General features: G+C 39.6%; 2 protein-coding genes and 1 pseudogene across 3 annotated transcripts in view; all 3 read right to left on the reverse strand.

Annotated features, from left to right (window-relative positions):
- The window catches only part of LOC146469933 (uncharacterized), a 37,348-nt gene extending 30,608 nt beyond the window's left edge, over nucleotides 1-6,740 (reverse strand). Inside the window, exon 1 of the mRNA XM_085122761.1 lies at nucleotides 6,193-6,740. The gene's annotated coding sequence lies outside the window, so the exon portion shown is untranslated. The remainder of the gene's footprint in view (nucleotides 1-6,192) is intronic.
- A 3,607-nt stretch (nucleotides 6,741-10,347) lies between these two features.
- On the reverse strand, nucleotides 10,348-13,116 carry LOC146469936 (uncharacterized; annotated as a pseudogene). Its single transcript, XR_014867135.1, has 2 exons — nucleotides 12,122-13,116; nucleotides 10,348-11,205 (listed from the first exon to the last, which is right to left on the reverse strand). The product of XR_014867135.1 is annotated as an uncharacterized LOC146469936 (transcript).
- A 3,229-nt stretch (nucleotides 13,117-16,345) lies between these two features.
- LOC146469937 (uncharacterized) overlaps nucleotides 16,346-17,639 on the reverse strand; it is a 57,142-nt gene continuing 55,848 nt past the window's right edge. The window contains exon 24 of the mRNA XM_085122765.1: nucleotides 16,346-17,387. Within this exon, the coding sequence (XP_084978891.1) occupies nucleotides 17,339-17,387 (49 nt within the window). The 3' untranslated portion in view covers nucleotides 16,346-17,338. The remainder of the gene's footprint in view (nucleotides 17,388-17,639) is intronic.

Below are 17,639 nucleotides of genomic sequence, written 5' to 3' on the forward strand. Positions count from 1 at the left end.
TGAAACAAGATGCCTGCTACACTGGCATTACGCGTGATGCTGGGGCTGATTCATTTATTCCAACTGTATGCTTTGCCGATTGATAAGACTATCCTTGCTAATGGAATAGTTTAAGTCACGACGATCGCGTTACGTTGTTTCCCTTGCGTTACGCGACTCAGACTATCACCGGAAATTTTAGCCTCCCACGCAGACGTTCTTAGGGCAGGAACGCGTGACGAACCCCCAAGAACGTCTGCATGGGAGGCTACGGAAAATTTGTGAAATTCCATTACGATAACGTAAGCTTCTCAATAACCTCTTTTCAGTCTCGCGTCGTGGTCTAAGACTGTCAAACAAAGCACGATTCCTTCGCCAGGAACTCACCAATTTCCACCGTTTTACGTGTCGGGTGCTTCTTAGAAGTTATTCTTTCGATTTACCGCTTCAAAATGGTGAAATTTCCGTTTGAAAACGGCACACTTGAGTCCAGAACATGTTAAAACAATATGGCGCGATTACTTAATCCGTCATTAATAAATATATCAAATGATGCATTGACGTCACACAGGTAGGGGTGAGTAGGTCCCCTCCCTCACGATATAAGCGACAAGAATGGATTTTGATTGGCCTGCCTTTGTTGAAGACAATCAGAACAATACATCCCGAGTAGGAGAGGGGAGAGTTTAATGAATAAATTAATGTACCGATTTGTAGCTACTACGAAGAAAAGAAACAAGATGCCTGCTATACTGGCATTACGCGAGATGCTGGGGCTGATTCATTTATTCCAACTGTATGCTTCGCCGATTGATAAAATTATCCTTGCTAATGGAATAGTTTGAGTCACGACGATCGCGTTACGTTGTTTTCCGTGTGTTACGCGACTCAGACTATCAGCGGAAATTTGTGGAATTCCATTACGATAACGTAAGCTTCTCAATGACCTCTTTTCAGTCTCGCGTCGTGGTCTAAGACTGTCAAACAAAGCACGATTCCTTCACTAAGAACTCACCAATTTCCACCGTTTTACGTGTCGGGTGCTTCTTAGAAGTTATTCTTTCGATTTACGGCTTCAAAATGGTGAAATTTCCCTTTGAAAACGGCACACTTGAGTCCAGAACATGTTAAAACAATATGGCGCGACTTAATCCGTCTTTAATAAATATATCAAATGATGCATTGACGTCACACAGGTAGGGGTGATTGGGTCCCCTCCCTCGCAATATAAGCGACAAGAATGGATTTTGATTGGCCTGCTTTTGTTGAAGACAATCAAAACAATACATCCCGAGTAGGAGAGGGGAGAGTTTAATGAATAAATTAATGTACCGATTTGTGTATACGACGAAGAAAAAAAAAAAGAAATCGACCCGTTTTAAGACACGGTATGCCCCCTCAGGGCATCCCGCGTAATAAATTAATGTACCGATTTGTGTATACGACGAAGAAAAAAAAAAAGAAATCGACCCGTTTTAAGACACGGTATGCCCCCTCAGGGCATCCCGCGTAAAAAAAGAAATCGACCCGTTTTAAGACACGGTATGCCCCCTCAGGGCATCCCGCGTAATTAAAGGAGGGAAAAGTGCTGTAAGGTGAAAAACAAAGAGATAATCAAATGCTCCGGTGAACAGGGTCTAAGTCGTATATAGCGCGAAAATAAAAATGATAAACGTTTTTGAAGCTTCCTTTCATCCGAAAGAACAATTGAGTCTTTGGTATGCTACCAAATGCAGTCTTAACACAAAAGTATAAGAATAACAGCTTCCTTAATCGTCGCCTTATAAGATAAATTACAAACCACAACCTCAGTTGTTGCGAATCACAGACGTAAACGTTAAACCTAAATTAACCTATAGGAATATGATTTTTCGCACATTTGTGATTTCGTAGACTGAGACATCGTTATTAATTTATTACAAGCTAGTATTTATCCACAAGCTTGTAATTATTTAATACATCAACGAAACAGCTTCAGCAATTGACGTTCTTCTTGAAAAGTTTCTTTCTCAATACGACTACTGAATACTTTTCGAACCCAACGCCAGTTACAAATTGATTATACGAAGAGTTTAAATAATGGAAATTGCTTCACTAGCAAATTTAAACCGCAGAGAATAAAATGGTCCAAAACGATGAAGGGTGTTGAAACTTTGTCAGCCAAAAATCAGTGGTGAAGTCTTAAACGCAGTCTTAACTCAGAAGTGTCTAAAAAAAATCGACGCTCTTTCAATTAATGTCAGTTGAGATAAATTACAAACCCCAACCTTGCCGTGAATCACACGAGTGAACGTTAAGTCTGAATAAACCGAGATCTGCTGTACACTTTTCGCCTATTTGTCATTTCGTACAGAATACCGCTATTACAAGCTATATCAACCAAACAGAGTCTACGTTAAAGCAGTTACCTCAAGCAGTAATTGATGTCCTCCTCGAAAAGGATCGCTAAATACGACTAATGAACACGTTTCGAACTCAACGCCAATCGCTAACTGCAATTGTTACCATCTAACTAACGCTTAACTTGCTATTCGCCGTATTTATCAACGTAGATTGCGCAAGTTCAACGTAACCTTGTACCCAGATTGATTGCACCATCACAAAGTAACATTGTACCCAGATTGTTTGCACCATCATAACGTAACCTTACACCGAGATTGTTTTCATACCATGGCAATAACATAATTGATTTTTCGCTCCAAACACCGTACATCATCCCTCCAGAGTGCACATAAGCTTGCAAAGATTAGATGGCATTTCATATTGACTAAGCTTGTTAAGGGATCGTTTCTTGAGTAAAATTATGACTTTTTCAATCAATTTCAAAAGTTGCTAATGATATCGTAATTGTAAGATCACAGCAATTTCAGAGATACCGGAAATTCTCGTGAAGCAATCTGAGCTGAAAGAAAAAAGCATCGCTTAGGCTAAAAATAACGAATATCATCCATTCCCAATTCATGAAATCCTATCAGCGTCTTCCATGTGTGCATGCAATAGTATGAGTCACAAAAATAGCATTATGTTGTTTCACCCGCCGACGTTTTCTTTAGATACCCCACCTACCGGTCTGTTTGACGAAATTTTCATATTTTGTTATTGTATGAAATGACAGCTAACGAAACTAGAGGCGAACGTCATATACTTACTGTTGGTAGCTTTCTTGAGGAATAAATGACCGCAGAAAACAAAGGAATTAGTTAGTCTGAAGGTTATCTGTTTGTGAGACGTCAGGCGACAATCGAAAATGAAAGTAATTTGTTCCCCTAAGGATGTTTATTCTCTGACGTATGCGTCTATTTTCACAAAAATAATCGTAAGGTCAAAAATGCGCAATGACACGCATATTTTTCCTACCACTACTTCCAAGTTGTTGTGAAAATGTTACTCAAGCGTCAAGGATGTTTAAATCAGACGTTTGAAGAAGAGAACTTAATACAGTCGGGACACGAGCAATATTTTATGCGTTTATTTTTTTTTTTAGAAAATGGAAATGTTGATAATCACGCGAGCGACGATGAGTGACATGACAGATTGTTGACTTGCAAAACAATGTACCTCACGAAACATTCCAACACACCGTAGTATTGCAAAAATGGTCAGTCTGCTGCTGTAGCGTCCCATTTTTGTTGTACATAGACGTATTCAATAAGAAACTTACTGTATTTGCCAATGAATAGGTCATTAAAGGGGGGGAAGATTCTGTAAGGTGAAAAACAAAGAGATGATCAAATTCCCCGGGGTAATTGGGTAAAAGTCTAATGCTCGACCACCGGAATGGACAGTGTGGCAAAATACCCCATTATTTCCTGGGGGAGGAGGTGTCAGTCTCCCATCGTGGTTCTAAAACTGTCAAACAAAGCACGATTCCTTCGCCAGGAACTATCCAATTTCCACCGTTTTAAATGTCGAGTGCTTCGCAGAAGTTATTCTTTCGATTTACCGCTTCAAAATGATTGCTTCGCAGATTGATAAAACTATCCTGAGTCACCTGAGTTTGAGTCACGATGATCGCGTTTATGTTGTTCCCCCTGTGGTACGCTACCGGAAATTTCGGAGATTCCATTACGATAACGTAAGCGTATCAATGACCTCTTCTCAAGTCCCATCGTGTTCTAGAACTGTCAAACAAAGCACGATTCCTTCGCAAGGAATTTTCCAATTTCTACCGTTTTAAAGGTCGAGTGCTTCTTAGAAGTTATTCTTTCAATTTACCATTTCAAAATTGTTTATTTTCCGTTTGAAAACGGCACACTTGAGTCCACAACATGTTAACAATATGGCGCAACCAATTTAATCCAAGATTAATGCATAAATCAAATGATGCTTTGACGTCACACGAGTAGGGTTGAGTGGGTCCCCTCCCTCGCAATATACGCGACAGATATGGATTTTGATTGGCCTGCTTCTGTTGAAGACAATAAGAACAATACACCCCGAGTAGGAGAGGGGTGAGTTTAATGAATAAATTAATGTACCGATTTGAAGCTACGACGAAGAAAAAGAAATCGTCCCGTTTTTAGACACGGTATGCCCCCTCAGGGCATCCCGCGTAAAAAGAAATCGACCCGTTTTAAGACACGGTATGCCCCCTCAGGGCATCCCGCGTAAAAAAGATTCAAAATACTTAGGAAACAATTGTTATTCTTGAAATATTCAATTTTGCAATGTAAAGAAAAATTCATAGCTTTACACTGTCAATAAGCTAGGGAAATTTATACAGGAACTCTGAAATCTCGTTGGCGATTTTGAAAACTGTCATGTAAATTTCAAAACTCCGTTCAAATTTCAAAAATATCGTTCACGCGTGACCTGGGTTGACTGTAAACGTATATTTCTATACTGTTGCGTTACACAATTTGACACGTGCGAATGAGATATTAGTAACTGTCAAGTTTGTCGCGCTCTCAGATGACATTTTAATTTATGCAAAAATAGACCACACGGTGTTCGTTTAGACCAGTGGGTCTTCGTTTTAGACCAGCGGGTCTTCGTTTTAGACTAGTGGGTCTTCGTTTTAGACCAGTGGGTCTTCGTTTTAGACCACAGGGTCTTCGGTCTTCGGTCTTCGTTTTTGGGTCTTCGTTTTCGACACATCCAACAATAGACCAGTGGGTCTTCGTTTTAGACCAGTGGGTCTTCGTTTTAGACCACAGGGTCTTCGGTCTTCGGTCTTCGTTTTTGGGTCTTCGTTTTCGACACATCCAACAAGTTACAGGGTTTTAGCTCAATGATTTAACGATGGTCGGAAACCTTGCAAACCTTTCCTAAGCATTTCAAATAATTTTGTCAAAAGATAAGCCCTATTATTGAAAGAGTTTGTCAAATAACATATCATGTATAATTTACTGTGCATAATGCAGTGTACGTATGTTTGTATATTAGAAGCAAGAACTGTGATTTAAGCAAGCAGGATTGGAAGTAGAAAGTGTTGGAAGTCAAACAAAGATTCATGGGACTCGTGTGGGATCAACTATGATAACCATAGTTACTAACTGCGACAATTTTTTTCACGTGCACCACAAACCCACAGCTGCATTTTCCATGAGCAAATCATGAAAGAGGCCTTAGAGCATTGACTTGCAATTTGTTACCCACCAATCCCTTGGAAACATTGACGTTTAACTAAAAACAGGAAGGCAGTTTAGTATATCCAAGTAAACCAAGAACAGAAGATTCACTTTAGTCAATCGAAAGCGAAATGCAGAAGTCGTTTCCGCGGGTACATGAATATTTCCCTTTTGCGTGACATACCCTTGTGAGGTTTCGCAGTGTTTTCAAATCGCCTCGTTCTTTATATCACTAAGTATATGGAATTAAATAGTGCCGTCATTCCAATGGGAAAGAAATGTGTTTTCCTGTTATCGCCAATGATGGCGGATTATCAGCGCCTCTAAATCGCTGGCCAACTCTGCGATATGCCGCATCAGCACATCATCGTTTGCCATCGATGGCGATCGATTTCAAGAAATGTAAACCATGATCTATTAATGGATGGCTTCCGTTTGAACAGCAATAATCTTCGATCGCAGATTTTATAGAAATCGTAAACGGATCATACCGGAAACTGTAGAAACGAGTAAGTCTTAAATCCATGCACGCAAAACAAACATAAGTCTTAATCTACAGACAACTGAACTCTGTATGCATGATCAATTATGACTCACTGTTTTCGCAACGTCAACTTTCAACATATTAGACCATATTACTTACCACTTGCTGAAAAGCTCGCTTTCAAATGAAACCAGAAAGCAAAAGACAGGATACAACAAACTGCCGCTTAAACGTTGGAAAGCGAAAGTGTAGTGCGGAAGGCATGGATCCAAGCATTTCACCGGAAGTTGCATGATGTCATCGCTTTTCGGAGCCGAGCGGTCCTGATTCACGCGCGTGTGCATCGCGCGCTTGCCCTGCTGACTAAATACGCGTGTTTCGCTATGTTTTATAGCCACCTCAAGCTTTACAGTAATTTACCGGTTTATCCTGCTTGTCGTGGTACGGTCGTTCCTGAACTTTATCCAACCAGAATTTACTACCTCAGGGACTTGGGAAGGAAGAGGAGACAAACTTGGAATTGGGATAGGGATCCAAAGGAGAGACGGGGGGAGACAAGGATAACACTGTATTCTGAGAAGAACATATTCAACAATTTTTCCACGAGTGCACGTTGGATGTGAGATGGTAGTTAGCCATCGACGCGCGTAGCGCCGAGCTGGCTATAATCGTCTCATATCCAACAAGGGCGAATGGAATAATTGTTTTATTAAAAAAAAAATGGGAAATATTGCTAGATCTTGTTGATAACGCTTTGTGAGAACAATCAGAAGAAAATTTAATGGTCGTTATTTCTCGGCCATGGCGTGCGTTTCTCAAAAGTCCCGAAAAGCTCCCCGTAAAGCTCCTGAAAACGCTCTCTGGTGTTTCTCAAAGGCACGAACTTTTCGGGCCCGAGAAAAGTCACGTAACTTTCCCCCGATAATTTTCGGGTGCTAGAAATCGATAGAAAGCTCCCGAAATGCGTTTTCGGGAATGTTTTTTCAGTTTAATGGTTGTATTGTGTTACTATTATCAAGGAAAAAGTTATCCAGAACGAGAGTTTGAGTTAAATGACAGATACTGGGCTAGACTCAAGCTAAAAATGTTTAAAAACCAAGAGAAAATTTCTGAAAATCTCACAGGTTTACATGCGTTAGTGCGCGCAAGAACTTCGTTTAGATGAACTTAAAGATTTTGTTGATTGCAGTAAATTTACGAAGGTAACTCTTATAAATCAGGTATTTTCAGTTGAACTTTCAAAGAATGACGGCCGACAAGGCAAAAGAAGTGAAATTCGTACTTAAAAAACTTGATTTTTGAGAGACTATGGACCAAATAAAGACCGGTTGATAGTTTCCTCAGCGGTTCGCATATTGCCGAGTTTGATAGTGTGGTTAAATTTTATATTTTAAGTGTATAACGGACAATTAACGTAAATCGGTTGAGAAGAAGCTCAACTTCAAAACCTACAAATGTAGTCAAATGTTTTTAAACTGAAATTGGCCTATTTACTCGCCGAGATTGCGAAAACTGTAACTGATTCATGGCGCTCGCTTTCCTGCTTTAAGAATTATTAAAGCTCAACTTAAGCTTATTTTATTGTAAAATAGAAAGCTTTCACTAAGGATATAAGTCTTCATACAGTGGACAACGTTGGCCTAAGTTTTGTATTGGCTTAGAACATCTCGATCGCTTTAATCACGAAGCGCAACCGAAGGCCTCATTCAAACAGTTATTACCGTTTGTGCATGCATCCATGGTGCATGGTAAGTAAGCGCTAGCTTAAGACGCAGGCTACTGAAATTTATCCTCAGTGACTTATATCTAGACTTAGGTATCTCTTAATTTATCATTTCATCCTCAGGTAATGTAGAAAAAGTATTCGCCAAACAGGTTGTACAGCAACTTCGTAACTGAAAGAAAATCAAAAACAACAACTAAAAAAACATGAGATACCCACCTTGTCTGATTCTGGAAAACTTTCATCGGACAACGCTAAGCCGCAAATGTGATAAGTCATTTTCTTGCAGTACAACTTATTTCTTATATAATTATCAGCCTCCACCTCGAAATTTCGAGTTCATGGTAATGCGGTGTCCGAGGACGCTAAAGCTTGCTCAAAACCAAAACATCCCTTGATTTTTTGGGGATTTGCGAGCAACGTTTTCAGTTCATTCAAACGAGTAGCCAATAGTATCATGGAAACTTTGACAAGGCTTGACGGTTTGACAGATATATGGAAACATTGACGAACTGCAACAACGGTGAATTAAAGGTCAAGATTAAAATAGAAACCAAACAGTCTTCACGTTGTGCACCAGTTAGCTCAGTAGTATCTGCGCTGAAATCTGTTTTTAAGAACAGCATTTACCCGTAAATTTATTTTACAAATACAGTTACAGTTTTCAGCTGGAAAAAAATTAAAGTTGTAATAAAAAAAACCGTGTTCTAAAATAATCTTTCCAGCTCTAACATGAAAAGATTCCCGAAAATATCGGGAGACAATTCGGGGCACTTTCGGGTGCTCTGAGAAACACTTTTTCGGGACCCGAGAAAAACACCCGAAAAACGCCCCGTAATGTTTTCGGGCCCGAAAAGTTCTCAGGAGTTTTGAGAAACGCACGCTTATACACCATGGCCGCTAAGCAAATCAAATCCCTAGAATTACATTATACGATGATCCAGTTACTGTAGTTTATATGGACTCTCTAACACCAGTCGACCGCCACCACCGTCTCACAAATATTTTCACTTTCTTCGTGTGATGCAAACAATTGTTCATTCAGATTGTTTTTTGGCATTTTTCTTTAGAATTGTTTGTTTTACGTTACTTTTTCGCAGCGCTAAGAAACAAACCACTTTCGGCAGTCGGTAGCGTGCTGTTTTGCATTTTGTATAAGCCCGTACAAAGTTATAAGGAGGGAATGTGAAATGGCAGATAGAGCAGTTTTCACACCATAACCAAAGGAATTTTTCTGTCCAGTTCCTACAGACAGAAGAAGCGATGAGCTAATCAGAATTCAAAGCAATAACATATAGCCGGATCCAAGCGCGGGCCGTGAAACGCGCGCGGGCAGAACATGATTGGGTTTGATTCTGGTTGCTTATTGTTTGAGAGAGTGGCGAGCAAAGCAAAACTAAAGTAAACGCGAAATTACTTTCAATACTTATTTTAAAACCACTCTAGGCTCTAGGGTGAGAATTTCAGAATCCAGACCAGTTTTATCAGTTAAGGACTTTTTCGTCCATCTCACCCGTCTTGAATCGAGTTTACTCGTGAAGAAATAATTTGAAACTCCCCATCGATAAGTAGGTGGGTGGGAAGCGCAGTAAAGAGAGAAAGAATGCAACTCTTCACAGTTTGGGAGAATTTGTAGTTTGCTACAAGCAATTACATCAGCACTGGAGATATACAATGCAAACAGGGTCTTTTCATTTCCATTTCTCAAAAAATCTCAACGAACTGGGGAAAACAAATGTTTAAATACTCTGCCCTTAAGGATCGGGAACAATTTGAAAACATAGATGCATTTTTAATCTTATGATTTTATTGAACTTTGAACTTTCCAAACTGATAACTGTTTAATAATCTTTTAAACCTAGTGTTGATGTCTCTTTCACTCTTTTCTTGTTAATGCCGTGAAACTTGTAGTTAATCGAATAAATCTCTGCGAATTAAGTCGAATCACTCAATCTCTCTCACTCTGTGCTGGGGGGATGGTCAAGGGATGTAGACCTGACAATGAGGAAGCTCTTTGGCAGCAGGGGTTATGACGTATTGAGAAGGATGCAGAAGGCTACCATCTCGAGTTCTCTCAACATAGTGAGAACTTTCAAAGCTACTGTCAATTGACTTAATAGCATAGGAGCTCAATGTAGTTTTAGTATTAGAGAGCTTTAGATTGTCTATAAGATTTTTATATTTTATCGCTAATTTTTTTTAACTCAGCAGTTTTTTTATAGTTCCTTCAGATCGCATAGGTTACGCTGCGCGCCCTATGTGGTTCTATTTAGCATCCATACGTTTATCAACTGCACATAATAATAAAAATAATAATAATAATAATAATAATAATAATAATGACAATGTTCTTTGAGTGTCAAGAACTCAAGTTGTTACAGGATAGGCTACTAAAACTATAACTTAAACAACAAATCTACCTTGAAGCACGGAAATTTTAGGAGTTTTATTTTGCAGATTGGCAATTTTTTGTGGTTTGTGGGAACGAGTTTTTGCGGTTCGAGATGACTGAAATTTCTGCTGGGAACTAATTTTTGCGATTCGCAGTTCAAGCAGCAGAACATTAAGTGGAAGAAACCTTAATATTCACTCTACTTACATATTACACTGTAATACCTTACTGCACAAAGAGACTGAACAACAACAAAACAAAAAGCTGATTTGTTGATTTGTTAGCAGAGTGAGATCTTTGATGGCGTAGCCATTGTTTGTGACGCCGCAGGCGTCACGCTGCTAGGGGGGAAATTTTGAAAAATGGATGTAGCTAAGACGTGTTTTCCTTCATTCTGAGCACAAATGTGATGCATTATGATTATTAGTGAATATTAGAGAGCCAAAAAAACTTGGTTTTGAAATTTTTGTTGCAAATTATGATTGTTATGTCATTAAGGAATATACAGGTATAATAATAATAATTAATTTATTGAAAACCACTGTTAGTAATTATAATATTTGCGGGGTCGGTTGTTTTAGTTCTTAAAGATAAGAAAAGTAGCCTGGACATCAGTTTTTTATTCAAATTCAAATTGGTTCCAAATCAGGGCAAGTAAATGATTAAATCTGACAGTTGCTTTGTTTTTTAATGAAACCACAGGAAATGGTTGACTACAAGAGAGTTACTTGTAGTTTTGAAGTTGGTACATCTAAAACATGAAAAACTTTGAGCCACGCTCAACAATCTTTTGGTACCATTCAAAGGTTTTTAAAAACAAAATCTGACCATCATTCCCATCACATTTATGATTGAGTCCCCTAGGGGTAGGGGGGGGGGGGGGAGCTTGATCTGTAACTCTTTGAAAGTCATTTATGAAGCTAAGTATGTATACATTAACTGTTTGTAAAGTTCACAAGCAAGGTGATAATAATCAAATCAATATGATAATTTTTTAAATTTATCTAAAAAACGTTCTTTACATGACTGAGTGTGTGCGAGTACTAACTGTTGATTACTTAGGGAGTGTTCATTATTTATGGGGAGGGGGGGGGCTGGCAAATGGGAGGGGGGGGCAAGCAAAGTTTACTCCCCTATTTAGGGGGGGTCAGAAAGGTTTTGCTTTGGATCTGGGGAAGAGGGGGGGGGGACAAAAAAGTTTGAAGTTTGATATCATTAGTTTTAAGTTTTTTTTAATTCTTCCAGAACTGCATGACATTTAATGTACTTATACCACAGTAAATCAAACCATAATCTCACACCAATAGTTTACACAGCAAATGGGTTCCATTCAATGGATTTGCTAGTTAGATATGTTTGGATTTCACTGGCTGCACCAACAGATAGGCCACCCTCAGGAATAAGTTGATCTAGGCCTTTCACTAGAACGGTTGGGTGAAGGCTGTCAGTGTTTTGCAGGCAGATCATGTCATCTGACAGTGGCAATATAACTTCTTCTGCACTTTGCCCAGTCAAGGACTCCACAACTGAAGCTTGGCACAGTCTTTTTCTCTTTTCTTTCCTCTCTTTTTGCCTTTCTCTTGGCCTCTTTCCGCCTCCTACTCACTCCACTTTTTTTTAGCGTTTGCCAGTTGCACAAACACCCTCTTTAGCTGCCTTGTGGTATTTTCCAGACTAGTGATTACACTCTGTCTCACGTCAACCTGTACATTAACATACGTAATAGTTTCTTCTACTGCTAGTGGAGCAAGCAAAAAGCAGGCGAGTAAAGCACTAAGTGGAAGATGAGAGTATGGTCTGATAATAAATGCATCATTGGGGGGGGGGGGGGTCAAAAACGTTTACATGTTCTAGCTGAGGGGGGGGGGGGGCAAAAAAAGTTATCCTTCATCATTGAGGGGGGTACAAAAAGTTCCAAGCGTTCCGTTTCCCCATTTGCCAGCCCCCCCCCCCTCCCCATAAATAATGAACACTCCCTTATTTCTTCAAATCCTTTAAAATCGCACGTTTTTACAATTTTTTCGCCTTTGTATTCAGTTATCGGAAGAGCTGACAAAAACATTCTCTTAAACAGGAGACCATTGAAAACGCGACGTCTTTAGTGTGGACGGCCGCGTGTTAAAACGAACACTCAGTCCGAAAACGCTAGTACGTTGTGTTAAAAGTTCTTTAAGAATCTCAGCTCATTTAAATTTTGATTTTACACCAGATTAAAAAAGAAAACTTCAATTATTATTCAGACTGTACTCTTGTCACGTTTAAATGCGTCTAGAAACATTCTAGGATTCAGTAATAAAGCCCGTTATTTCTTTTTCTTCACAATTCCCTTGATAGTATCTGCAAGCTGTTCAACTTTTGGGTTTGCGCTCAGCTCCAGTGTCTCACTCACGTGGAAAATCCTTTTAGGCAATTTATCGTACAGCCATTTATCAGGTCTCCAGCCAAAATGAACTGTAATGACCCGTTGAATGACTTCATCCTGCTCGAGGAAAGCTTTGACGATACTGCCATCGAATACTACATATTCCTTGTCGAAATCAAACGCCCCTTCATCGAGGTGCTTCTCGCTGTCTTGCGTGTACACGAACACGACACACGCGCTTTGGAACAGCTCGTCTTCGACCGTGGAGTTGTATGCGAGGGCGTCACGCGCGGTTATGACGTTAGCCAAGGATCCTAGCCTTTCTTGTCTTTGAGCTCCACGCTGCGAGGTTGGTCGGCTTGTGTATAAAGAAACAGAACAGTAGACATGATCACTTATCCTAAGAAAACGGAAAAATGACAGCGTGGTAGTGAGATAAGTAACGTTCAAACGACCCCTTGGTCAGGAATAGAGGCGGTGTTTCTTGGGTATGTATAAATTTAGTAAATGTTCACCAAGAAAAAAGAACTTATAAAAAAAAAACTCATGCGACTACCCCACATTCTCTTTTAAGTACATATTACATTAAATATGACATTGCGTCGCGTCTGAAATGGTTCTTGCAAAGGATGCAACACACGCGCGCATACCCCGCGCGTGTAATTCTCTGTTAATGAAATAAGAACAATAGTAGTTAACCTGGTGACCCTTCATGCCGGTAGGCCATTTTGTGCAACTAACTACCGCAGCGCGAGTTCCTTCTGTTGACAGAAATACGCGAGCTTCAGAGTCAGCCTTGTAAATTAGCTAATAAATGAATGCATCAGAATACTGAGGCAACGTCTGTGGATCTCGGTACGCTGTCGTTTTATTGTAACAGGACAACGAGAAAACAGATCTTTTCTCGTTACAATATTCAAGGTGGTTACGCCAAACCTATGCAGTTGCTTCGAGACCAGCAAATAATTCTTCATGGCGCTGAGAACTAAAGACGATAAAGGAAAACGGAGGAAAGCATCCAGGAGTATTTACTCGCATGGTTTTAATATCCAACTAAAGGGGTTTCAAAATCCATGTGACCATTCAAATAAAAGCCCTTGAAGCTGCTTGAATATGGTAATCTGTGCTGCTGTTTGGTTTCACTAGCGAACACATTGAAGTATTTCCCTCAAAATTGAGTTAATGATAATACTTCTCTTAGGAAATGGCACAACAATGGCAATAAAAGTTAAAATAAAGTATAATGATTAAAACAACCAACGAGAAAAGGGATCACTTTAGCGCTTTGCTTTCTCAACCTTTTAGTCAAGATCCCGTGGTTAGTTTTCAAAACAAACTGATGGTTTACCTGTATACACTCCTATGTCCAATGTTGCGGTGGCTTCGGCAGCTTGTTTTGTTTAAAGGTCTTTGTAATCCGCTGCACGCAATACACCAGATTGACACTGCAGAGATCAAGTTATCCTATTGTTTTTCTTTCCTCATCGGTCACCCGCTAGGTGCCCTGACTGGGTGCGTTCATTTATTATTGACCAAATTTCTGCTTACATGATTCATGCAGCCACGAGGCTCAACAAACGTGCTCTACTGGCACTCTCAGGGTTACTCAATAAAGTTTCATACAGGCCGGATGGCCTGCGTGGTAGCCGTAAGCCGGGAGGGGATGGGAAAGGAAGTGGGATCGAGAAAAAGTGAGAGAAAACAGGGGGACTTCCCCATTCACAGACTCCCTTGCACCCCCTCCCCCTCCGTTCCCCGCTTACGCCTGCCAGGTAGGCTAATACAAGGACGGCTCGATGGTTCAACCCGTAACACCGTTCGGATACCAATGTTAACCGAAATTCAAACGGTATCCCCGTTATTTTCTATTGTAGTATCCTCTTTTATGCCTCAAACAGAAACAAGTTTCTAAATTCCTGGTCCTCTACATTCAATAAAGTTCGTTATCTATACTTTATAATTGGTTGCCAGCAATTGCTACTCAGTTTTTGTACCTTTTTCGGTTCAGTCGTTTTCGTTTTGTTTTTCTTTTTCTCGTTTTTTTTTTTGTGGGGGAGGGGGGGGGACCCTTTAATTTATATTTCGCAGTCTTTCTCATCCCACTCGGACGGAATAGGCAACCCTTTTGGAGCGTGATTCCCAATATTGGCCAACAGGGGTAGTGCACGTCCCCCGGCCGGATATGAGCTTTGGACGACTTTCCATCGCACGATTGCTGGAAATTTATTGCTTTTCATTTGATCTAAAATTTTTGGCGACTGATTTTGCGATCGTTAGCAAACACATTGTTATGGAGGAGAATTTCGTAAGTAAGTAATTTAGTTGAGTTATTTTAGTTACAAAACTTAAGAACTTGTGTCCGTCATGTTAAATTTGGTTTGATTTAAGGTCTAGGTACTCCTTCGCGAATGGTTAGTAGTTTATAAGTGTTGTCGTCTGGTTGATTGATTATTTTGGTATGTTAACAATAGTTCTTGAGATAGACATGCTTAGTAATTCTCGTTGACCTTGGCTTGGACCATCATGCAGATTCCGGTCCTTAGTGTGTTGCCTTTGAACTGTCGCTCTTTCCAAGATTTTCATTCTAATACTAGTTATTTTAATGTGTGGTCATGTTGACTGGTAAACAGGATTCTGTAAGTTCCTACGGTCAGTTAACCCAAACATGTCTACAAATTAGAGTATTTAATCGCGAACATTCAAGCTTGTGCTTTTGTGTCAGTGTCAGTTCTCAGTTGTCAGTGTTAGTTGAAGATTGTGAGTTGTTAGTTCCTCAGACTCAAATCCAGGCGAGTGCTTAGCAATATGAAACTGAACAAGGCTTTTAAAAAAAAACGTTGCCATGCAGGTTCGTTTAAATTTTTTGGCGCTTATTCGAGACGGGGTGCTTATTGCTTTTTTGAGAAACAACCGAATGTGCAAAACAAAACTTTAATATTGTAATTATTAAAAATGGAACAATAACAGAAACGGTAACAGTAACAAATATGAGGCGAATGTTCAGTAAACCTGGAGGAATTTTGAAAATCACTAGTATATTCGACGTCGATAGTTTCAGTGACACTTACATCAAGAATACAGCTTTCTGTTGCAGCAATTCATTGTGAGCAATTGAAGGAAGATGAAACATTAATCTCGATGTAAAACGTAGTAGGGGCGCTTATTATAATAGAAGCTAGAATAGAAGCGCTTATTAACAAAACCACATTCGAAGGGGGGGGGGGTGCTAATTTGAAAGGGGGCGCTTGGCTGGGGATGGCTAGGATGGAAATGGATTGCAACTTGAAAAAATTGGCCAATTTTTTCAAGTTCCTCTTGTGTATTGTAGAGAAGTCGTCAAAAAATGCTTATAGTTTGTTCTTCCCCAGATAAATCCCTTGATATTTCCTTCTCGGTGCTCTAACAGCAATTTCATGTTATAAAAAAGGTTCTTTGTCAAATATTTGAGCCATTTTGACGAAAATATAGCAAAATCGCCGTGACAGTGTCCCTTTAAAGAAGGGCGCTAAATCGAATCATCACAGTTATAGCTGGTACTTTTGGGCTGTACTCATACAATTTCGTGCAGTGCCTGTTAGGTATCGTACCAACAACAGCGCTTCCCGGACACAAATGACTCGTCCGGCAAGGTCACAAGAATCTCAGGATGGATAGAAAATACCACCGGTTCACAGATATGTTTAATATTTATAACAACCCCAAATTCCATACATACACATGATCAATTTGTTATAAACACGACTACAATTTTGTACACTTAAAACATATAGGGGTTAACTTCAGACGGTGACAAATTTTACGACCCACCCCAGTGATGTTATGTAACTTGACTCGGTTTTGTCATAAGAAATACATGCCTTTTTTATTTCATTCCAGACTACACAATATATACCTAGCACATTTCAATACATACAATTCTTAATTCTTATTGTCGCTAGAGTTTAGAGCGATTTTCAGTTCAGTGTTGACAAACCAAAACCAAAGTAATTACTCTGGCCAATCACAACAGATGTAAACAACACAATCAGCCAATCAAAACTTGAAGTAAATACATGTAACCTGCGTCAAGCGCGGGAAAACATGTGCGACCAGACACGATTGGTTTTGGTTTGGCTTCCCATTGGTTGAGAAAATGGCGCAAACTTTGCCAATCAATCATGGAGTCTAGTAAAGCATAACCAAAGCAAACGCGAAATTACTTTCGACACTCAATTGAAAATCACTCTGTCATCAGATATAACAATTCACTGACGAAACACATTTAAAATAACTATCCATTTCTCATTTTTCCAGCCTGAGGTGAATAAAACTCAGTAAAATTTATACACAGGGACACCCAGCAACGGTCCATTTCAGTGGCTTAATCGCCTGGCTACGTGAAAGAAAAAAAAAAAAAAAAAAAAAAAAACAGGATTCGTGGAAAGAACAAATTAACTACCAAGAAATGGTTAAGTTTTAATAATTGTACATAACATTCAGCCTAAACAACACTAGGTTTTAACTTGTAAATAAATACACGGTTTATTTTAAATAAAAGTATTAAATAAAATAATTATGACTTAAATTACACTAAAATACCTGACAATACCTTAGCCTACGAATAAAAGAAGAAACACTATATTTCCTCTTTCCGTTTGCATCGGCATCTGCTTTTATCGTTGTACGATATTTGGCATTCATCTTCTTCAACAACTCATTGAAAGACCATGTAACTTTGTACAATGTAAAAATTCTATAAATTGTCTGCATATGCGACCAGGTTCTGTCGTTGTACATAGTCGACATTCTTGCTCACGGCTTTTGAAAGCCTGAGCGAAACACTCTTTCTTTATTCTTTTCCCTGTCTCATCTGTTTTACCATCTTTCTCATCATATCCCTGCACAAAGTAACAAATCCATAAAGTTACTGAAGCCGACAGTAGATCATTTTTTCATCCAGTGAGTTGGTCAGCCGGACTATTTTGAGCCAATAAGTCAGTCAGTCAGTCAGCCAGCCAGCCAGCCAGCCAGCCAGTCAGTCAGTCCGTCCGTCCGTCCGTCCGTCCGTCAGTCAGTCAGTCAGTCAGTCAGTCAGTCAGTCAGTCAGTCAGTCAGTCAGTCAGTCAGTCAGTCAGTCAGTCAGTCAGTTC

Source organism: Pavona decussata, unplaced genomic scaffold (assembly GCF_977016875.1).
Source record: "Pavona decussata unplaced genomic scaffold, jaPavDecu1.1 SCAFFOLD_115, whole genome shotgun sequence".
Taxonomy (NCBI): Eukaryota; Metazoa; Cnidaria; class Anthozoa; order Scleractinia; family Agariciidae; genus Pavona; species Pavona decussata.